At 39.6% G+C, this 21,181-nt stretch overlaps 1 protein-coding gene across 2 annotated transcripts; it reads right to left on the bottom strand.

Annotated features, from left to right (window-relative positions):
* Window positions 1-9,690: 9,690 nt before the first annotated feature.
* On the bottom strand, window positions 9,691-21,081 carry Tigd4 (tigger transposable element derived 4). Of its 2 annotated transcripts, XM_087205770.1 has the most exons (3): window positions 20,713-21,081; window positions 17,473-17,558; window positions 9,691-11,886 (listed from the first exon to the last, which is right to left on the bottom strand). In XM_087205770.1, the coding sequence occupies exon 3, from the start codon at window positions 11,335-11,337 to the stop codon at window positions 9,799-9,801; it is 1,539 nt and encodes a 512-aa protein (XP_087061896.1). In that variant the 5' UTR covers window positions 11,338-11,886; window positions 17,473-17,558; window positions 20,713-21,081; the 3' UTR covers window positions 9,691-9,798. The 2 variants fall into 2 exon arrangements, with proteins under 2 accessions (XP_087061896.1, XP_004869246.1); XM_004869189.4 differs by lacking the exon at window positions 17,473-17,558.
* Window positions 21,082-21,181: the final 100 nt, after the last annotated feature.

The raw sequence follows: 21,181 nt of genomic DNA, 5'->3' as shown, positions 1-21,181 counted from the left end.
CAGGTACAAACAGCCAATGATAAATGTAAATGTACTGTATACCCAAAAAGTACCAATAAAAGAATTTAAGCAAAAAAAAAAACAAAACCAAAACCTTCACATTCTTCCAACCAGCTAGTCCTGAGTTTAGTAAGATATATTTCCAAATTCTATTCTAAATATGTCTCATTTCAATATATTTTGTACTTACTTCAAAGTAATGAAAACAAAACAAAAACCCCTCTACCTTTAATTGTCTCAAAGATAAAAAAAAAAAAAAAAAGAAAAGCCACAGGTAGTATTCAAAGGTCAAACTTCTACAATGATCCCTTGAGCCCACGGAACTTGACAAGGATTTCCAGAACGGCTCTTGAGAGCTTTGAACATCTGGAGTCCTCACAGGAGCAGGGCTGCCAAGTCATTAAAAAGTGTTAGCTCCTCAGTTTGCCTGATTAAGAACATAGTATCATATCCCTCAGGTCCCACAAAAACCACCAGAAACACTTAACTGGTTTTCCACATGGCAAAGCCATTCTCTGGGCAGTTAATTAGGAACTGAGCTTTTCCTAGGCTCAAAGACATTCTCAAGTGCTCAGCGGTGTGTGTGGGGGGGGGGTTACAGAAATTATGGGGAGGAGGAAAGCTGCCTGAGCTTGTGGTGAGAGTTCTCACAGAAAATGAAAATGAAAAGAACTATCTTCTAACCAGGGGCACTATGGGGAAGAAGGTCAGCTTTTAGGAAATCTGGTTTCTTATTAGTTGGATAGGGTAGGGGACGGCAGGGTGAGAAGAAAAACAGGCTTTCAGTGCAAGTCATTGGAAAGATTTCCTGTCCCTGTTTAATGTGCTTTTCATAAAGCAGCCAGTGATGCTCCAGCCAAGGGTGACCGAATTTGAAAGGACGAGTATTTCTAAAAATATTTTAAAATTTTTTATTCTAAGAATAGCTGCAGAATGATTAAAATGCACAATATCGAAAATGAAATATTACAGAATCTTTCTCTTTCATGCTTCACGTGCCCTAAAATATACTTTTATTTTACTCTTCCTTCTTGACACCTGTTATACAGAGCAACACACCATTACTACACTGCATGATAAGAAACAGGGAAGTCATGTGTTGGAAAATTTATTCTCTAAATAAATAAAACTTGGGGCTAGGGATTTAGCTCAGTGGTTTTGCTGCCTGCTGTGCAAGCACAAGGACCCGAGTTCCATCCCTGGTACCAATAAATAAATAAATAAATATATAAATACAATTTGGTTTTTCCTTGTCATTTTTTTCTCAAGTGTTTTTAAAAATCTTTCTTTTGAGGCCTGCATCTTAAAATACTTTTCTTTTTTGGAGGGGGCGGGTTGATGCAGGGTCTCCCTTTGAAGCTCAGGCTGCCCCTGAACTCACGATGTAGCCCAGGCTGGCCTTGACCTCGTGGCAATCCTCCTGCCTCAGCCTCTGGAGCCATGAAACACAACACCTGGCCATACATCTTTTTCAATAGCATTGGAGATATTTTTCTTTTTTTTTCTTTTGGTGGTTGTTTTGGTTTTTGACTTTGCATGTAGTGCTGGAGATCAAATCCAGGATTTCAAGCGCTATACCACTTAGCTACACCCCCAGACCCAGCATAGATGTTTTATCCTCTAAGTATGATAATCCCCAGCTAGGCCATTTAGGACTATTGGTTTAACATAATTCAGGCCGTCCTGTGAAAAATAACTCCGCAAAACCATTAGGAGGACTTTGGTTATTATTCATTCAGCTTGTACTTCCTTATTATATGCAATATTCATGCATGTTTATAGAGAAGTGACAGAAATGGATCAAGAGTATTGAAATGAGACTATTAAATCTATTTTATGTGTTTTTATAAAGATGGATGGCTTTTATAGTATGATCTCATGTATTTGTACCATACATACTGTACTCATTCTTACCAGACGAACTATCATAATACTATTATGAGCATAAAGGAAGTTCTTTCACCAGGAGAGGTAGCTGTTGAGCGCAGGACAGTTACACAGATCTTAATGGGTTCAGTTCAAGTTCTATTCCCAGGTGACATATGGAAGGATTTCCCTTGCTCACCCCCACCATTTCTTGAGGTCTCCAGGGCCCTGCCACCTTGGAGGTTGGCACAAGGGGAAGTGGACAAAATCTGTCCAGGTCTAAGAGCTAACACTGGAATCATTTCTGGAAGGTAGTCACCAAGCATACACCAGCTGCTGTCAAGGCAGTCCTCCCTGGGGACGCCAGAGGAGGCGGAGCATGGACACAAACTCTGGGCCAGGCAATGAATACTGCTCATTCCAGGGGAGCTGGGCCACCAGAGCAGACTCAGCTCCTGTAGGCTCTTGACCTTCAAATAACGCCCTTTCAGTGACCTGCAGTGTAACCTTCTTCATTGACAGATGAAGTATTTACACATAGTCCATTAAAAGTCTGAATTGTGGGTTAAATGCCTCAGTGACTGTCAGGTCAGCAAATGAATCTCCAGTGTGTAGTGAGGACCACTGAGCTCTGCTCTCAGTTGCTCTCTCTCTCTCTCTCTCTCTCTCTCTCAATCTTTTTTTCCCACCTATATGAAAGGCATCATTTTTAATATCAGGAGGAAACTATACTTTCCTCAAACTCTCCTTTCCCTCTGACATTTCCCTATATTCTAGTAGTCTCACTATTACGTATGTATGTTCCAAGGCTTTTGAAACAAGGATGGAAATACAGCCAAGAGGTTAAAACAGATGTTTGAAAATTAGGGTTTTTAAATTAAAGATCAACATTCTCCAAACTTCCTCATGCTGAAAATGTAAACTGCCACCCCCAAGCAGGATTCAACCCTTCCAGCCTCTGAGTCAATGCTTGGCTACATCCACATATGGATATTTCCCAGCTCATTTTACCCTTTCTATAAAATAAGGTCCTTCTATATTCGAGGACCTTATATATGTGTCTTGGGGGGGGGCGGGAACAACCCCCTCAAATTGGCCAAATTGTAAATAAACTCATTTTCCCTCTTCTTGGGGGCTTGTACTTTTGGTTACGGTCAGACAAACCCCAAAACCTGGAGAACTGGGTTCTGATTCAGGGATGGCTGAGCTGCAGCTGCAAACAGGAAGACTTCTTTTCTTCCTTCTTTTTACCCTATAAACAGCTAATGTTTAACCAAGGTAGCCTCTCCCAGACCAGTCTGTTCCCACCTCACCACTCTGCCTCCCTCCAGCTGCTTTTCTTTAGTTCCTCACTGATCAGGCACTGTCTCCCAAAGCCTGGCCCCACTGTTCTCCTCCTTCCCATGCCCAGTAAACTCCCTATTTGTCATTCCACTCTCCGGTCTTGGCTCCAGGCACTTCAGTGAGTCCTGAATAGACTAGGTTCTCATATTGTACAATTTTACCGAAGCAGGCATCACTACTTCAGTGTATCTGTTGTAGTTGTATGTTATATTTGTTTGTGTCATTACTGAATGATGTCTGTCTGCTTCTCCCTGAGACACAAAACCATTAGGGAGGCGCCTCAGTTTTTTAAGACACAATACCCGACACAGGCGACTTAAAGGAGGAATGTTTGTTTTGGCTCACAGTTTGTAAAGGTTTCGGTCCATAGTCAGCTGGTGCAGCTCACCACCAGGCATCCAGGAAGTGGAGCGAAGGAAGATCCTGGAAGATAAAACGTGGCAGGTAACGCCCCCAGGGACACCTCTTCCAACCAGGCCCCACCTGTGAGCAGCAAGTCAGAGCCACGCCCTATAATCCAACCGCCTTCCAAAGCCCTCCTGTGACTGCAGGCGGCTTCCGGGGAAGTGATGGCGAACCTCTGAGAGCTTTCAGTGACGTGAACAGCCCACTGTGTCACATGTCCCATAGATTCGCCACGGCTTTCGCGAACATCTAGATATAAACCGTGACAGGAAGGGATTTTCACTCTCACTATTAAATTCTCCATACCTAACCTAATGAATATGATAGGCCCTTGTTGAATAATCAGACATTCTTTTCCTCCCTGTTGTCAAGTCAGTAGGCTTCAATCAATTCTATTTGTGACTACAAAGTTACTACATAAATTGGGTAAGATTATTCTCGACTGCTTAAGGATTTAAAATGAATCTGGAGGACAATGATCAAATCTGGGGGGATAAAAAAGGCTCAAAGCTGAAATTCCACAGCCCAAGCACAAGTGGATGTTGTAAAAGGTATTCACCTTCCAGGAGATCTAAATTGCACATACTACAATTCAACAGTGAAGAAGTATTCCTTTGAAAAAATTAAATTTCACTTGTTCCCAAGTCCCTATTTCCATTAAGTAGAAGAAAAATAAACTTTCCACTTCAAATATAATTGTCTTTTGGTTCAAACCTTAATTTCTTAGCAATTGCTCTGACATGGTAGGATTTGCATGCTTCTCCAGCCAAGACTTCTGGCCGCAGATGCAGGACTTGGTATAATTAGAAAGGACAAAACAATAAAGTGATCGCTATGTGGGTGTGGGGCACATAACTCTGAATAGCAATCTAAGAGCTGAAAGATGCAATTCGGGATCTTATTTAGGGAGTGGTTCCTTATTTGGGCAAGTGGTTTCTCATCTCCATGCTGTTTCCCATTTCGTAATTTTAAAATAAGGTGTGGTATCAGCCAACAACACAGGCAGTGACTCTGCATTAACATGAGTTTAGTGGTTTACAAAGAGAAAGCAGGGGGAAAACAAAACAAAAGCTGTCTTTATTCCTAATACCAGAAACAAAATGATCTCTTTCATTTAGTTCTCTCATTTGAGCAAATATTAAATCATACCAGCAGGCTGCTAGGTATTTAATGGGTAGGGTACTCTTGGGGAGATGTAAAAGGGTTACACAGCAGTCTCACCTTTACAAACTCCACAATCTTGTTGGCAACTAAGAAAAAATAAAGATGGTAGACTGAAGTGGGGACTTCTTCCTTTTGATTTTTCACCTTGACACATTGGATAAGTGTTGTCTGATCAAGTGACTCCTTTGGACTTTAACTGGGCTCATGCATGAAGATGAGTGTGAAGTTTTGCTACAGAAAACCAGCAGCTTTATTTTTTCACCAATTCAATATTATGCTATGGTTTCTGTTTCATTTGGCAAAGAATTTTCTAGCCTTATGAGGGTAAGAGGTTCATTAAGGAGAAGTTGTAAGTCAAATTTATAGAATATCCACTTCAGCTCAGCAGTGTAACCCATATACCTAAGTAAAAGAAATTTTTAAAAAATCAATCCTAGGTGGTGGTGGGGTGGGAAGTGGGATCTCAGTGGTAGAGCATGTGCTTACCATGCATGAGGCCCTCGGTTCAATCCCCAGTGTACACACACACACACACACACACACACGCAATTTGAGCCACATATATATAATATATATAACATATATATTCAATTCTCTATTAGAAACTTGATTTTTTTTCCTGTTTTTTGAGATATGGTCTTGCTTTGTAGTTCAGGCTGGACTTGAACATCCAGTGATCCTTCTGCTTCAGCTTCCCAAGCGCCAGCATTATAGGTGTGCACCACCATGCGCGGCTACAGACATAATTTGTTTTTGCTTTATGCTAATATATAGCAGTTCTGAAATTTAAAAAAGCTCTGGAAATATTTTTTGGTAACCCATTTGATGATAGAAGCTGAGATGTTTATTTGGCAATAAAACCTATGAAGCTATTTATAACCTTTACATATTTGACTTTGGTGAATGTTTTTAATGTTTTACTGCAAAATTATTTTGATTATGGGATGCTGTCCTAGCACTCCTTTGGGATGTAATATAGAATTGATCCACATATTAAATTTTTTCAATTTTTTTTCAGTGCTGGAGATTGAACCCAGGGTCTCCTGTGTGTTCAGCAAGTGCTCTACTTCTGAGCTGCATCTCCAGTTCAAATCTGAGAAACTCTGAATTCTGAAACATATACTGCCAGGATTTGGGATATGGGACTATAGGACTGTACATACTGCAATACACATCCTTAACATTTTGTTTTGTTAGGATAAATTTATGTCATGTATTCAAATTAAGTCAGATTTTCTGGGTTTGAATTCTAGTTCTGTTATACATTAACTGTGTATACTTTTTTTTTTTTTTGCAGAACTGGGGATCGAACTCCGGACCTTGCGCTTTCGAGGCAGGTGCAGTGCCACCAAGCTAAATCTCTGGCCCAACAGATTTGGGGTTGTTTTGCTTTTTTTGCGTTTTTTTTTTTTTTTTGTACCAGGGATCGAACTGAGGACCTTGCGCTTGTGAGGCAGGCATGGCGCCACTCTGTGTGTACATTCTTAGCTTTTCACATCAGTAACATAAGCATAACTGTTGGGAACTGGATTCTGAACATTCGAAATGGTAACATGCAAAAACACTTTGAACAATGTTTGGCAATTAGTACGTTTTTAATACATGTCAGCTATAACTCTCCTGCCCACATTATTGTTTTGACTTTGAGGTCAAATATTATCAAACTTTTTTCAGATATTGATACACATTTTTCTACATGGAATCAGAATTATGTTGCAAAGTTTTCAACAAAACTGCACTGGAAAAAAAAAGAAAAATAATTGCACTGGGATTTGTTTAGGGGCAACTGACATCTTTCAATGTTGAGCCCTCTCCTTTATGCAAGGAGATGAAATAATTTTTTTAAGGGGTATGTTTCCTAAACCTTAAAGTTCCTGCTGATGGTTATAACTGATGAACAAGTTCTGAAGCATGGATTCTCTTTCAGTTTTTAGCAACTGCAAAACTAAGTAAATAGGTGAATATGTACTAGGTAGCTGTTGGACTTAATGTGTGGTTTCCCCCCTACACACACACTACCCTGCTGCCCTGTACATATGTTGAAGCCCTAAACCCTGGTGTGATCAGATTTGAAGTAGGGAGATAACCGGGTTATTTGGGGTTCCCATAATGGCATTCGTACCTTCACAAGGGAGACACCAGGGAGACTATTCTTTCCCCACACTAAGAGTGAGCACAGTTAGTTTGCAACCCAAGAGGAGAGTCCTCGTGGATAACTATGATGCTGGTACCTTCTACCCTCCAGAAATGCGAGGAAATACATTTCTGTGTTCAAGCCTCCCCGTGTTAGTATTGTGTATGGCAGTCTGAACAGACTAACACAGTAATGCATTTATTACTTAGTGTGCCCTCGGGCTCTGGGTTATCCCGGGTTTCATAAGTTAATTTTTACAGCAACCACAACAAAACAAATTTGAATCAGCTAATGGCAACAGAAAGGGCTGCTCTGTGATGAGCACTTTTTTATTGTACAGCTTTGCACAGGATTGGTTCAGGAAAAATAAAGGTTTCTAGAGTCACCGTTTCTTCATCCAAAATGAAACGCTGGACTCCTCAAGTCAACTGCATACAGCGTCACTGTTTTATTGCACAGGAGAGCGGCAGTAAGAGGATTGCTAGGGCTAGGGGCATAGTTCAGTGGCAGAGCCTTTATGGGGCTCTGGGTTCAATCCTCAACACCAAAAAAGTTGTTAATATTTAGCAACTACAGTGTAATACCTTGCATATTTTTAAGTAGGAACATGAAGTAGCATCCTTTCTGGTCATTCCTTATAGTTGCGGAAAACTTCAAAGTTTGCTAAATGTATTTATATGCCAAATTTTCTTTCATCTCAAAATAAATACAAATGAAGTATCCATCTCATGTATGAATGGAGGAAACAGATTTAGACAAATAGGTGCCTTCCAGTAAGGAAGTACAGAATCAGAGCTAGATTTAATGTAATCAGTTGAATGAGACCTTTTCTGAGAATTTACGTAAATGCCATGGTCCCCAGCCTAGGCTTTTAGGTGGTGGGCTCTTCTCGCAGCAACTGATGTAACTTCCTGGCTGACATACACTGTGCCGTGCTGAGCTGAGCTCAGGCAGCTCCTGAGGCCTCAGAGACCCAGCCCAACACTGGACTGGGAAGCTGCTGGGTGATGTGGTGCCACCCCCCCCCAAGGGGCAAACCTCTCTGCAGCCGTCCCCACAGAGCTGGAGGCCCTACACTGGCCACCAAAGGGGCTTTTCTTAGCATCTGAAGTGTCTGCTTCAAGCATCCCTTGCCTTCTCTGCCTCCCTTCCAATTAATCTGCCACGTATACAGTGAAAGAGACCTACAGGCCCAGGCTACTCATTGTCCTCGTTTGTCCTGAACTCAACCTTTCACTAATATTTCTGTAGCCGCAGGTTCTGAAACTATGTCCTCAACTCAGTGTAAGACTTGTTCTTGATGAAGCAGAAAGAAGCAAACACATTGCTGAAACAGTAGAATTTTATAAGGCAGTAAAGATGAAGATAATATCACATTTGATTTAAAACCAGGCAAACTATAAATCATTTTTTTAAAAAGACAAGTGTGATTCTTAAGAGCTCCTTTAGATCCATGATTCTTCCAAATTAAAATTCTAAATTGAATCATTAAAAATGCTTTTAATTTAAATAATATATAGTTCACTTTAAAAGAAGCTCTCTTAATATTATTATAAAAGCCTTACGATTAGTAAATCTCAAAAGCAGAGCATCAATAAATTGATAGTGGAAAATAAAAATATTTTTTCTATCTATTTTCTTCCCAATGGATGTCATTTGTTTGCAGATTAGTAATTCATAATAAAAATTATCTGTGTATTTTATATTTTTACAAAATACTTTCCAAACTAGACACTAATTAGCTATAAGTAAGCACAGTATTTAAAGTTTAACAAGGGAAAAGTCTGGTGCATTGCTATAATTTTCTACTGTTTAAACACTATTTTAAGAGGTTAAATAATTTCACACAATTTTTAAAAAAGCATTTCATAGATAAAACTTCCTTAAACAGAATTTTAATCCAAAATGTTATCCATTAAGATTGGGAGGGAGGAGATTAAATACATGAAAATATGCTGACAGGACATTTCATTTTTTCTGAAAATAAAATTCAGTAAGCCAAGGAAATTATTAATATTGTAGATTAAAACCCTAAGCTGTTAAAATTAGAAAAATATTTAAGCATCACATATTTTTTAGTAAATTGTACATGTATCTTTACATCAACCTTCTAATAATCTTACTAAAATATAAATATCACAAGTTTAATAAATGTTTCAAGAAAGCATTTTTCTATTAAACACACATACACACATATTTTAGGATCCATATCTTCTGACTACAGATGAAAAAAACCTGATAATTTTTAATTTGAGCTTTTATACAAATAACTTGAAAGTAATAAGACATATTTTTAATCATTTTGGTGTATAGTTAGGTCAGAATTTATTTTGAGTGCACCACTGCACTTAGTTTTAGTAGCCTTTCATAGTCTCTTTTTAGGAAGTTTAGTTATAAGAAAAACAATTTAAAACTACTTTTGGATACTTAAAAGTCTACTCAGAATACATACGACATATATATCTTTATAAAGATAAATATCTAAGCTATGGATATTTTATTTCTCAGATACCAAGTAGATAAAGTATTCTAGAACATGACTTAAACTTTAAAAAACACACAGTAGTCACCAATTCGAATGTGTGTGAAGCAGGTAACTGAAGGGTTCTTTTTTATAGATGACATATACACTGTGTGTGTCAAGTACGAAGCTTCTGAAACACATTTCCTGCTCCCCCAAATCTTGCTATAGAATTTTCTATTTTTATGTACTTAGTCATTATTTACAGGGAGCTTTACTATTCAGACCAAAGCTTTGCAATTAAACCAAAGATAGCTAGTTTTTCATTTCTTTAATCTTAAAGTGGTATTTCTCCTTTACATACCTTATATAATAAAATACATCCAGAAAAGCAACTATTCTTCAGATGTTGTCCAATAAATAACTATTTAGGAGACAAAGAGTTAATAAAATTTTCAAGGTCTGCCAAAGAATTCTGAAGTTCATCATTCATATCATGACTTCTAAGAAATTTTTTAAGAGTGTCTAAAGCAATTATTGCCTCACTTATTGAGGGTAAAGGCAGTGCAGTTTCTAGAGCACCACCATCCTCCTCTTCATCGGAAGTAAAAAATCCAGCCTCATCTGGTTTGCTTTGTTTGGTGCCCTCTGAGCTGTCATCTGCAGCTGCCTCACAGGTCTCCAGGTCCTCGTCCAGGGCAGCATACTCCTCTATGGACAGACCTTCAGGAAATTCCACTCCTGTTCCCAGAGCATGGGCAACCAGATCAAGCCCACTGTCACTCTGTCCATCTGTTGTGTTCTGCTCTTCCTTTTGAGATTTGAACCCTGCTTCTTCATAGCTTCTAACAATAGTATCTGTGGTTACGGCCCTCCAACAGAGATGCAACGTGTCAACTGCATCCAGCAGTGAAAATGTAAATTCTTTGCTACTTTCAACGGAGTTTAAAAATTTCTTGATGAGACAGTGTCGATATTTGATTTTAAGGCTTTTAATAACACCTTGTTTCATAGCTATAAATTTGGAAGATAAACATGATGGAAAGAATGCCAACTCAATGGATTTTAGGTTCTTGACCTCTGGATGTGCGGGAAAAGAATCAACAAAAATCACTACTCTTCGTTGCTGGGCTTGAAATTTTTCATCAAGCTTCTGCATCCATTGTTCAAATATATCTGAGGTCATCCACGCCATTCTGTTAGCTTCATAATACACAGGCAATGATTTTATACCTTTGAAACAATGTGGATTTCTGATTTTTCCAATAACAAGCAAGGGAAGTTTCTCTGAGCCATCCATGTTTGCACCAACAACCAAAGTTATCCTGTCTTTGCATAACTTTCCAATTGAACATGTTTCTCCTTTAAATGCAAATGTATTTGTAGGTAACATTCTATAAAGCAGTGCCGTCTCTTTTACATTAAAAACATTTTTAGGATGATAGTCATTTAAATAATAAGGAAGCACATTTTGAGACCAGACAGTTGAAGGATCTACTGGTATACCTGAGGCTTCTGTAGGTTGAGCTCTGAACACTAAGCCATACCTGGATTTAAAACGATCCAGCCAACCGTTGCTGCACTTAAAATCATTATGTCCCAGTTTCTGGGCAAAATCATTAGCTTTTAGACGCAACATTGGACCATTAACTGGTACATTTAGACACTGAGCAATTCGATACCACCGCATTAATGCCTCTTCCAGATCCGTATAAAAAGCAGTCCTTAGTCTTTTTCTTTTTGGATCAAACCTCAGAGACTCAAAGGCTTCTAGAACTTTGTCTTTATTTTTCATAATAGAAGACAATGAATTTTTCTTTATTCCATATTCAGCTGCAATTTCTGCTTTTTTCTTGCCACTTTCTACTGCATTTATGATGTCGATCTTTTCCTCGATGGACAGACTCTTCTTTTTCTTCACTGTTATGGGTAGAGTAGAAGCAACCCCAGCAGCTTCTGCCATCTCAACCAGAGCTGATGCAGAGATTTCTCCTCTTGCTGCCAATTGTCTCTTTCTTTAAACCTGTTTTTCTGTATGATATAGAGTATTGCTTTCTATCTCATTTCATATATTAAAAGTTGGCAAATGTCTAATAGTCTTACTCCTCAGGAAACTGATGAATAAAGATATTTGTTCAAAAGGATCTGAAGGAGAAAAATGTTATATGCAACTAGAATGTTTTAGAAGAGAAACTTTCTTCTTCGGACCTTGTGCGGCTCAGTTTATAGTTTACTCAGAGTTCCAGAAGTCAAGCTAAAATAGAAATCTCATTATATCAAACCTGTCCAGTCCTGCTGATATATTTTTGGAACTGCAATCCTTTAAGATGATCCATTTTATCTACATATGCATTCAACCTCCTATTAATTCTCCGCAGAAGGCCTCACAGATAAGAAAATACAGTCAAACAATTTCATGTGAAATATTATCCATTAATTTTCAAGCCTCTTCAGGGGTAAAGAAGAAAATGGTAGAATCCTTCTAGAACTTGCCAGTATATCTTCTTTCTCTCTTAAAAATATTTTTTAAAAAGCAGTATTAGTAATATGTTAAACAAATGTCAAAAGTAATATATCTATGTAAATTATTATATTCTTAATAACAATGAAAACAATGGAAAAATGTTTCTGAAAATACAGTAACTAAAATTTCCAGGAGAAAAGCTTACCACCTGAAAGGCCTCTCTGTAAAAATTCTCTAGCTCTGCTCTGCAGCTGAATTCTCACTTGCCTATGAATACTTTGTAATATATACTTCTGAAACAAATCAGACAAATTCAATCTGTTTTTAAAATGTGGGCTCACCAAAATTAAAGAACTAAAAATGATGCTGGATAGATCCTTGGTGGCTATTTTTATATGAGGTCACATACTGCACCCTCTGACTTCTCTAAAAGAAAAAAACATAGTCAGACAGTAGTCACAAGGTTCAACTTTTAATAGCACATGGGAGACGTCTCTTTATAGGAGTCTGGTAGAAAATGCTTCACTAAAAAAAAAAAAAAATCAAGCCATTAATAATTCCATTTTAAAAAATGTAAATGTCCTTCTACCTAAAAGCTTCAAAATCCAGTAACTTACTTATCAATTGAACACCTTAGTAAAATGTATACAGGCCACAAATACTTGAGAAAATGCACAGGAGTAAACAGATAATTAAGAGGATATAATGGAGGAAAAGATTCTAGACTAAAAGTAGGAAGTAGAGTGACCATGGGTCTTACCCTCACAGGACCTTGACTTCCTAAGTATGCAAACAAAGGGACTCACCATAGAAGGATAGGGGCCTTTGGGCCCAGACTGATCTGAATGGAGAAATGATGTCATTTATTACTTATGGGATCTTGGGACATCTACTTAACCACTGAAGCTTCAGTCCCCTTACCTGTAAAATGGGGGAACCACAGGACCTACCTCATAGTGAGACTGTAAAGCACTTAGCATGTACAGAAAGTGCTCCCCAAATGTATGATGATGATCTCACTCATCTTTTCTCTTAGATCCTTCAGCTGTGTGAATCTATAATTCAGGGATTATGAAATTCCCCTTGCAAATGGAAGCAAGACTCCCACTCTAAACATAGGGCCGGGGATTTAGCTGAGTGGTTCCGCTGCCTGCCTCCCAAGCTCAAGGACCCGAGTTCGATCCTTGGTACCAAAATAAATAAATAAACAAACAAACAAACATACAGTGAAAGCGGGCCTCTCTCTTTTACGTCCCCAACACAACTGAGAGAACAGTCGCAGGGACCAAATAGCTCCTAATCTTTCAGCTCTGATCTGACGTGTCCAAGATAACGAGAAGCCAATCAGAGCACTGTGTGAGAGGATGGGCACCCATCTTTCCTGCTGTATGCCCAGGTTTTCCAGATGATTTCAATATATTTTTGCACAAAATTTTCTGACTAAACATTTTATCGAAATTCTTCTTCCCTTGTTGTCCAACTCAAAAGAGTAATTTTTATCTTAGGAATTACAACCACTAAAGGAGTTTCTTAAAACTTTTTGCTTGGGAAAAAAGGTCTTAATAATAATATTATTAATAATAATATCGCTGCAAAAAAAAGGTCTTAAAAATAACAACCCAGGGCTTTGGTTTCCAAATTGCTTTACTACCTGTATGTCAATGAACTAATCAGAAAAATAAAACTGGATTTCAGGGATCAAACTATTATGTGGTTGAGTGCAGTACAGAATCTAGTCTTTTAAAGCATCAAGTCCTCATTCTTTTCACTATATTGTAGGGTCCTTGAATCACATGGGTGGGCTTTCTCTGACCACAGTTTTACATCTGCTCCCAGAACCAAGTCAAGTCAGTATTTCCAGTACCTATCTAGACAACAAAAAAGCAATGTCCGGCCTTTACGGAAGGATAGGATTAGGAGTTCTAGCCTTTCTATATAAACAGATTTGACCATGCAACTAGGGAAAAAATCTTGTTCATATAGAGGATCTCCCTATACATTTTCCTGTGATTTTCTGTCAATCTGCAATTATTTCAAAATAAAAATTTTAAAAATATCTTGCTCTTAAAAGGAAGATACCAATATTCACCAGTTGAGATACCAAGAAGCAGGATTTCAAAAAAAGATGAACCAATCAACCAAAAACTACTCTCTAAGAGAAAATGGGCATTCCCAACTCTCTCCTTATCCCTTCTACCTTATTTCATTTGTTGCAAATAAACCTTACCATCTCAAACAACAAGATTATAGAAAAAGTAACTTGAATTTCCTCTTACTCCACCCTGGTTAAAACATTGTAATACAGGTGGAGCATTCCTAATCCAAAAATCTGAAATTCAATGGACTTAATGGATTGTGGATGCTCAGTTTTTTAAGTCTACACAACTAATCCAAATTTGAAAAAAACCTCGAATATGAAATACTTCTGGTTCCAAGCATTTCAGATAAGGAATACTGAACTTCTATGCATAATCAGAGATTACAGGTTATTTTGATCATATTGAAAACAGAGATATCTTTAGGAAAATCTTAGCACCCCCCCAACAGTATTTATTCCTTCAAAAACAGCAAAGTTATAATTTTCTATGGTAAAACACAATAGTCATAAAACAATCAAATTTTAATCCCAAATAAGACAAACTGGACTTTTTCCCTAGAAAAGTATAAAGTACCAATACTGCCTAATCAATGAAATGGATATTCTCCAATGAAATGGCAGTAACTCTTTTCTCTAAGAAGTATGCATACACTCAAGCTCATTAATCACTCTGCCCTTTGAACATTTTACATCAGAGAAACTCTATATGGAAAGTTAGGGACTATTTTCCCAATGTCAACAATAAAGCTACTGTTGCTTCACTTGAGACTCACCAGTTGAACTTCAAATAAAGAAAATGGTCAATCCTAACGGTAATAAGAAATACCAATTCAGCCGTGATGGCACACGCTTGCAATCCCAACATTGGAGAGGCTGAGGCAGGAGGACTGCAGTTTTGAGGCCACCCTGAGCTACACAGAGAGATCCTGCCTCATAAAATAAAATGAGGTAACTTTTTGTTTCTGCCTATCAAAACGGCAGTATCTAGTGTTTGCCAGGGTGTAGTAACATAGGCTGTTAGGAGGCACATAAATTGGTACCAAGCTTAGGGAGGGAAAATTAATAACATGACAGAAAAACCTTAAAAATATACATAGCCTTATCCAGAAAGACTATCTAGGATTTTCATGCCAAAAGAATAACTTTAGGTACAAAAAAATAACTTCTGAGAAATGTGTTGATTTCCTATTGCTATGTAACAAATTATTGTGCACTAGTGCTTGCAACAACCATCATTTGCTATCTCACACTTCTGTGAGTTAGAAGTCCAGGTGGGTTCGACTGGGTCCTCTGGTTAGGGTTTCAAAAAGCAAAATCCTGATGTCAGAGGCAGGACTGTCATCTGTGCATTCTAGGAAAGAATCTGCTTCCAAGTTCATTCAGGTTGCTTGGAGAATTCAGTTCCTTGCTGACATAGAAATGAGGTCCTTGGCATTTTCGTTGGCTATTGGCAGAGACTGCTCTCAGCTCCCAGAGCCTCCCGTCAAGTCCCTGTCTGTGGCCCTCTTCATCTTACAGCAGAGAACACTTCTCCTGTGGAATCTCTTACATACTCTGAATCCGACTTCCTCTATTGCCACTGGCAGGAGAAAACCCTCTGCATTTACAGTGGACCCTTGACTTGCAAATTCAATTCGTTCTCAAGGGCTGCTTGTAACTCAAGTTGGTCAATTAAAGGTCAGGCTCTGTACACAGCCTTCAACGTCTCTCTCCTGTGTACAGTCAGATCTCAGGGTCCTCAGAGACACTGGCCCAGGATTTCTCAGTTAACCCCATACAGGAAAGGATGCTGTAAAGGTCCTTCCAGAACTCTTTAAGGGTTAAATCTGCATGGGAGACCACTTGGAAGCACAAGTGGGCAACATTTGGGTTGTCTAAGTTAAAACTAAAATTCTGGTCATAACTCAAGTTGTTTGCATGTCAAGCCATTCGTTACTCAAGGGTCCACTGTAATGAGCTCTTGTATGAGGTTGGGGTTGTTCAGATTATCCCCCTTTTGATAACCTTGATTTCACCTGCAAACTCTCCTGGTATGTAACATAACATAACCTGAGTGTGTTATCCTCTCGAGTTCACAGGGGAGGGAATGAAAGGGGAAGTCACTGGAGGTCATCTTAGAATTCTGCACACCACACAGAATAGTCTTTATACTGTTGTTATATAATTATAGACAAAATAGAAAATAAACTCAAGGTGAAACAAAGAGTCAGTTAAATCAAAGAATATCTATATGTTGAAATACTGTTAAGCCCCTGGAGGATGAAATTTAATGGAAGGAGGAAAACATGATATAGTAAGTGAAAATGCAAAATACAAACTATGCCAATGAGTACTGAGTATTAGATGAGGGCAGAAGATCAATTATTCCTATAGTGCTCACTGCTGGCAAACAATAGATTCTCAATAACAAATTGGTTTTTTTTTGTTTTTGGCAGAACCAGTGAGCTAAATCCCCGACCTTCAATAACAAATTGTTAAGTAAATAAAGACAAATACCTTGTGTGTGTGTTTGTGTGTGTGTGTGTGAAGAAAAAAAAAGACATTGTTATGGTTTGTATCTAGATGTCCCCCATAAGCCTCAGGTGGGGCTTTTGGAAGGTGAATGCATCATGGGGGTTTATAGCTGACTTGCTGTTAGCAGATGGGGTCTGGTCAAAAGAGGAGGGTTAGGGCTGGGGATTTAGCTCAGTGGTGCCGCTGCCTGCCTCACAAGCGCAAGATTCCGAGTTGGATCCCTGGTACCAAAAAAAGAAAAAAGAAAAAAGGGCCAGGGATTTAGCTCAGTGGTTTCGCTGCTTGCCTCGAAAGTGCAAGGTCATGAATTCAATCCCTGATACCAAAAGAAAAAAAGGAGAGTTAATGCTGGGCATGGTGGCACACACCTGTAATTCCAACACTTGGGAGGTCAAGGCAGGAGGATCCCAGCAAGTTCGAGGCCAACCTGAGCTACATAGTGAGTTCAAGGACAGCCTGAAGTACATATCAAGACCTTGCCCCCCCCCCCAAAAAGGAGGGTTACTTGAGTGTGGCCTAGAAGGGGCTCAAGACCCTTCCCAGCTTCTCCCATGATTCTCTCTGCTTCCTACTTGCCATGACATGAGCAGCTTTCCTCCACCCTGGAGCCAGCCTACTATGGACTGAAACCTCTCTTTTAAGTTGTGGGTGTCAGCTACTGTGTCTCAGAGATAAGGAAAGTGACTAAGACAGATACTGACCAAAATGTTACATGTTCCCTCTAGGTAGGTGAATTATAAATAAACTCAATGGTTTTTTTTGTTGTTATGGTTAAAAAGTTTTATAACTTTAATTTTTTTTGCACCAGGTTATAAGAATTTTTTTTTAAAGTCCTCATATCAGGAAATAGAAAGCTGGCATTTTTCCCATTCAGAATTTCTAGGGGTAATAAGTTACTCTCCTCTTATCGGTAGTTTATAGTCATTTATAGAGAATCAACCACTTTCCAAACTGAAGAAAGCATTCGATCTTTGTCTTCCACAAATAGCATTATGTCCACATAGTCCTGCCTATGCCATTACCATAAGCAGCAGTTGCTGGTTTTCTGGAATTTGCCTGGTATGCATCAGACAACATACTTCCGTAACTCAAGAAGAGTTTCCTGGTGCTATGAAAAAAACAAAATGAGTCCAAAGTCAAGTCTCTCCCCAAAAAATCATGGGAGTCAGATCTGTAGTCAGTAGTATATAGCAGAGTAAAACGGGGACTCAAAGCAAGGGCCATGAGATCAAAGAGGTATAGAAAATGAATTCTCACAGCAGGATAAAGAATGGGTTTATAATAAAAGCAGCACCTGAGCTCAGCTATGAGCAATGGATAAGTACATGACAGGTAAGGAGAGACAGGCAAACACTTCTGCTGATAAGAATACACAGTAAACAGGCAATTTGAAGCTTATTAAATATAGGCAGTTCTACGTAAGGAAATCTTCCTATCTATACTGATATCTTTATCTACTGGCTAAATGTGCACTTTTCCTCCAGATATATAAAAGAGAGTAATTATTCAGCCTATTATTATAGGCTAACAGTACTGAAAAGCAAAATTGGGACCAGACCTTAGTCAGCCTTGGGTATTAGAATAAGGAATTAGAATTCACTCAGTATGGCCCAAATGCCAATTAAGGTTTTGAATGGAAGAATGAAAGAATCACATAAAAAGCTTTCCCAAGTTATAATAAATGCATAAGAGCATGCTTCTGCTTTTAGAAAGTAATACTTAGAGTCTTAACATCAGTAAGGTCATCAGGTGCATGCTACAAAACTTTTTTTTTTAATCTAAGAAGTTTTAGTAATTCACAGTGTACACCTTTACTTTGTACCCTGCCTATTTGGGGACTTCTTAAAATGTTCCATCATTACTCTGCATTTTCTAATAAAGAGTTTCCAGAGGATTAATTACTGTGTGATCAGCAATGTAAAGACAGCTACTATGAAAAGCAATAGAAGTTTGAGACATGACCAGAATTTCCATAGAAAAGATCTGAATGTAGTAACTTTTTCTAAAAATATTGATAAGCAATATACAGCATTCAACATTTAAATCAGAGATAAAAGGGTGATTGCACATTTAATTCATTCACAAAGGATTAAAAACAGTATCGTTTAACATGTTGCCTCTTTTCTTTCCTGGTCACAAAATGAAAGGCTACTGGAGTTTTCCCCAAATGCAGTGAATAAATCATATCTAATTTTTAAAAAGCTGAAAAAATGAGTAGATAATCTCCACATCATAAGTGTACATGGAAGGCAACTGTTCCCATGTTTTCTCATCTCTCCAATCATAAATGTCAGTTGAAAGAAAAGTGATAATCTTCTATTCCTCCTAAACAGAATGGGTAGGTGGAATTCCTCAAGCTCCAGAGAAAATGAAGGAAGAGAGGGAGAAAGGGAGGAAGGAAAGGAAAGTAAGTTTTTATCTAAACAGGGTTAGGATTAAACTAGGTTTTGTAATCCCAGCACTCTGGGCAGCTGAGGCAGGAAGATTGCAAGTTCAAGACTAGCCTGGGCAACTAGGTGACTTCGTGAGAACTTGTCTCAAAATAAAAAGAAAGGGCTGGGATGTAGCCCAGCAAAGGCCTTGTACCACAAAATTAATTAATTAAATTTAATAAGTCTTTCAGTTAGCAGCAGAAAATTTCTCCATTCTCTGGATTTGATTCCCAGCACCATTTTTTAAAAAGTAAAAAATTTCCCCAAATCCAACACAGGCTGCTGCTTCCTTTATCCCTAAGGATGTATACAGAATTTAACAATTTTTTGTCACCAGCTGAAGTAGCTTCCAGCGTTTTCTTATGACCAGCCCAAATTCTAATTTCCCTTGGGGCAGTAGAAGTCATGGACAGATTAATTCTCTGTACAGTGTAATGAGATGTGAATATAATCACGAACAGTACCAGAATCTCATTTCACCTGTAGAAAGGTGAGAATGTATGAAGAGTATCTGACAAAGTTAACAGTAACGTCACCAGGGAAAAATTAGCATTAGTTCCAAGTAATTCCATGACACTCTCTATTAAAAACTAACAGCAGCTGCCAAGGAAACTATCCAGCTAAGGGCAAATAACCAAAGCAAGTGTTCAACTTTCTAATATAAGAAACACTTTTAACAGTGTAACAGACCAACTTTAGTGAGGCTAAGAATCTCAAAGCAAGAGACAGCACGCAGGACCCCTTAAGGGAATAGCCTACCCGTTCAGTACAAATATACAAGTCACCCTTTGGAAATCCTGGGAGCAACACTTCTACTGGGCTACAAGTTGTGGAGCTACTCTGTTCCCGAACAATAAAAGCAGTAAATATTCTACACTGAGCAGACTAACGGGCTCCAAACCAAGAGGATGGCTTTGAACAAAAATCCACAGTAAGCTGTAGAACCGAAGTTATGGTTTGAATGAGTTGTATTTATTTTTCTCCTTTGTGAAGACGGAGCCATTTAAGATAAGGAAGGGCCCTTTATTCTAGATTTATGCTTGGGGATTTTAGTACTGTTTTTCTAAGAGCTGGAATCCTGGAGATCTCAGACAATATTGTTTCTTACACTTGAAATATCTGCAATGTCACGGGTATTTACCATTCATGAATCTGGGGAAGATATCTGTACAGGCATATTTCACTACAATGAAATTTGTAGACACAGAACTCTGCAAACTCTACAAGTTGTGGCTTGTCTTGCCAGCTAAAGGGACAAAGATAGGTGATCAGTACTGGCTACATACAGAAAGAGCAGTCGCACTGTGAGCAGAGCTACCCTTTGCTTTTCTACAAGTGACATGAGAATAAAAGTGAGCGTCTAAGGCTGTCAGAGGAAACATGGTCCATTAGTTTCACGAGGGATGGGTGTGGATGGATTGATCAACCAGAGTAAGCACCATGTGTCTAGCGGTGCTGCTGAGTCACTTTCCCCCACTCAGCGCTGGGATGCGAAGAGTAACCGAAGTGCAGGTGGGGACCTCAACTTAGGGAACTCAGGAAGAAGGACTGAGAGAAGGATTGACCCGCGGTTTCTGCAGACAGGACAGTGATCTGCTTAAAAAAGTAGTGGAGGGAGCAAAGAAAGCAGAGTTCAGCCTTGTGGAAAAAGAGGAACATAAAAGAAAACATTCGCGATCTATTGGCGCGAGCGAAAGCAGCAAAAGATCACAGAGGGGGACCCGGGCGCAGGGGAGCGGGCGCCCGACTTCCAGAGGGAGCCGGGGCCGGGCGAGGCGCTCGCACCCGCGGGCCTCAACCCACCCCCGCCCGCCGCGGGGCTAGAGTAACCTTCTCCGCGCTCTCCGGGGGCGGCTCCTCGGCGGTCGTATGGTGGGGAGCTACGTCCACGTCCACCTCCACCTCCACCTCCCGGCACCGGCACGCCGTCGGTGGGGCGGACGCCTGACGCGCGAGGCCGGGTGTGTGAGGCAGAAGGGACGCTGAGGGCTCCTGCAAACGCCGGCCACTGGAGGCACGGTCAGCGCGGCCTTTTGGAAGTCCCAGCTCCCGCCGCTGCGCCTCGGGAGCGGAGCGCGCGAGGTTCCACTGTTCACCCGCGGCCAGAAAATCACCTGGGCAACCGCACCGCCGGGGCCCGGGATGTGGTTGCCGAGCCTAAGTGGGAGGGGCGGGGCCCGCCTCTGCAGCAGGGCGGGGGGAGCTTGGTGGGAAGCTCGCTGGCACCACCGAGACGCGGCGGCGGCCGGGTTCAGGGAGAGAGAGGCCATGCGGGGCTAAGGCCAACGCTCCTTCCGGT

This window comes from Heterocephalus glaber, unplaced genomic scaffold (assembly GCF_053883595.1).
Source record: "Heterocephalus glaber isolate CG9 unplaced genomic scaffold, H.glaber_assembly_v1.0 deba00000613, whole genome shotgun sequence".
NCBI classification, from domain to species: domain Eukaryota; kingdom Metazoa; phylum Chordata; class Mammalia; order Rodentia; family Bathyergidae; genus Heterocephalus; species Heterocephalus glaber.
This window is presented reverse-complemented; position numbering and strand designations above follow the sequence as displayed.

What these genes read in the sequence shown, in the direction of transcription:
- Tigd4 (XM_087205770.1), bottom strand. Translation starts at nt 11,337, where the DNA reads ATGGCAGAAGCTGCTGGGGTTGCTTCTACTCTACCCATAACAGTGAAG.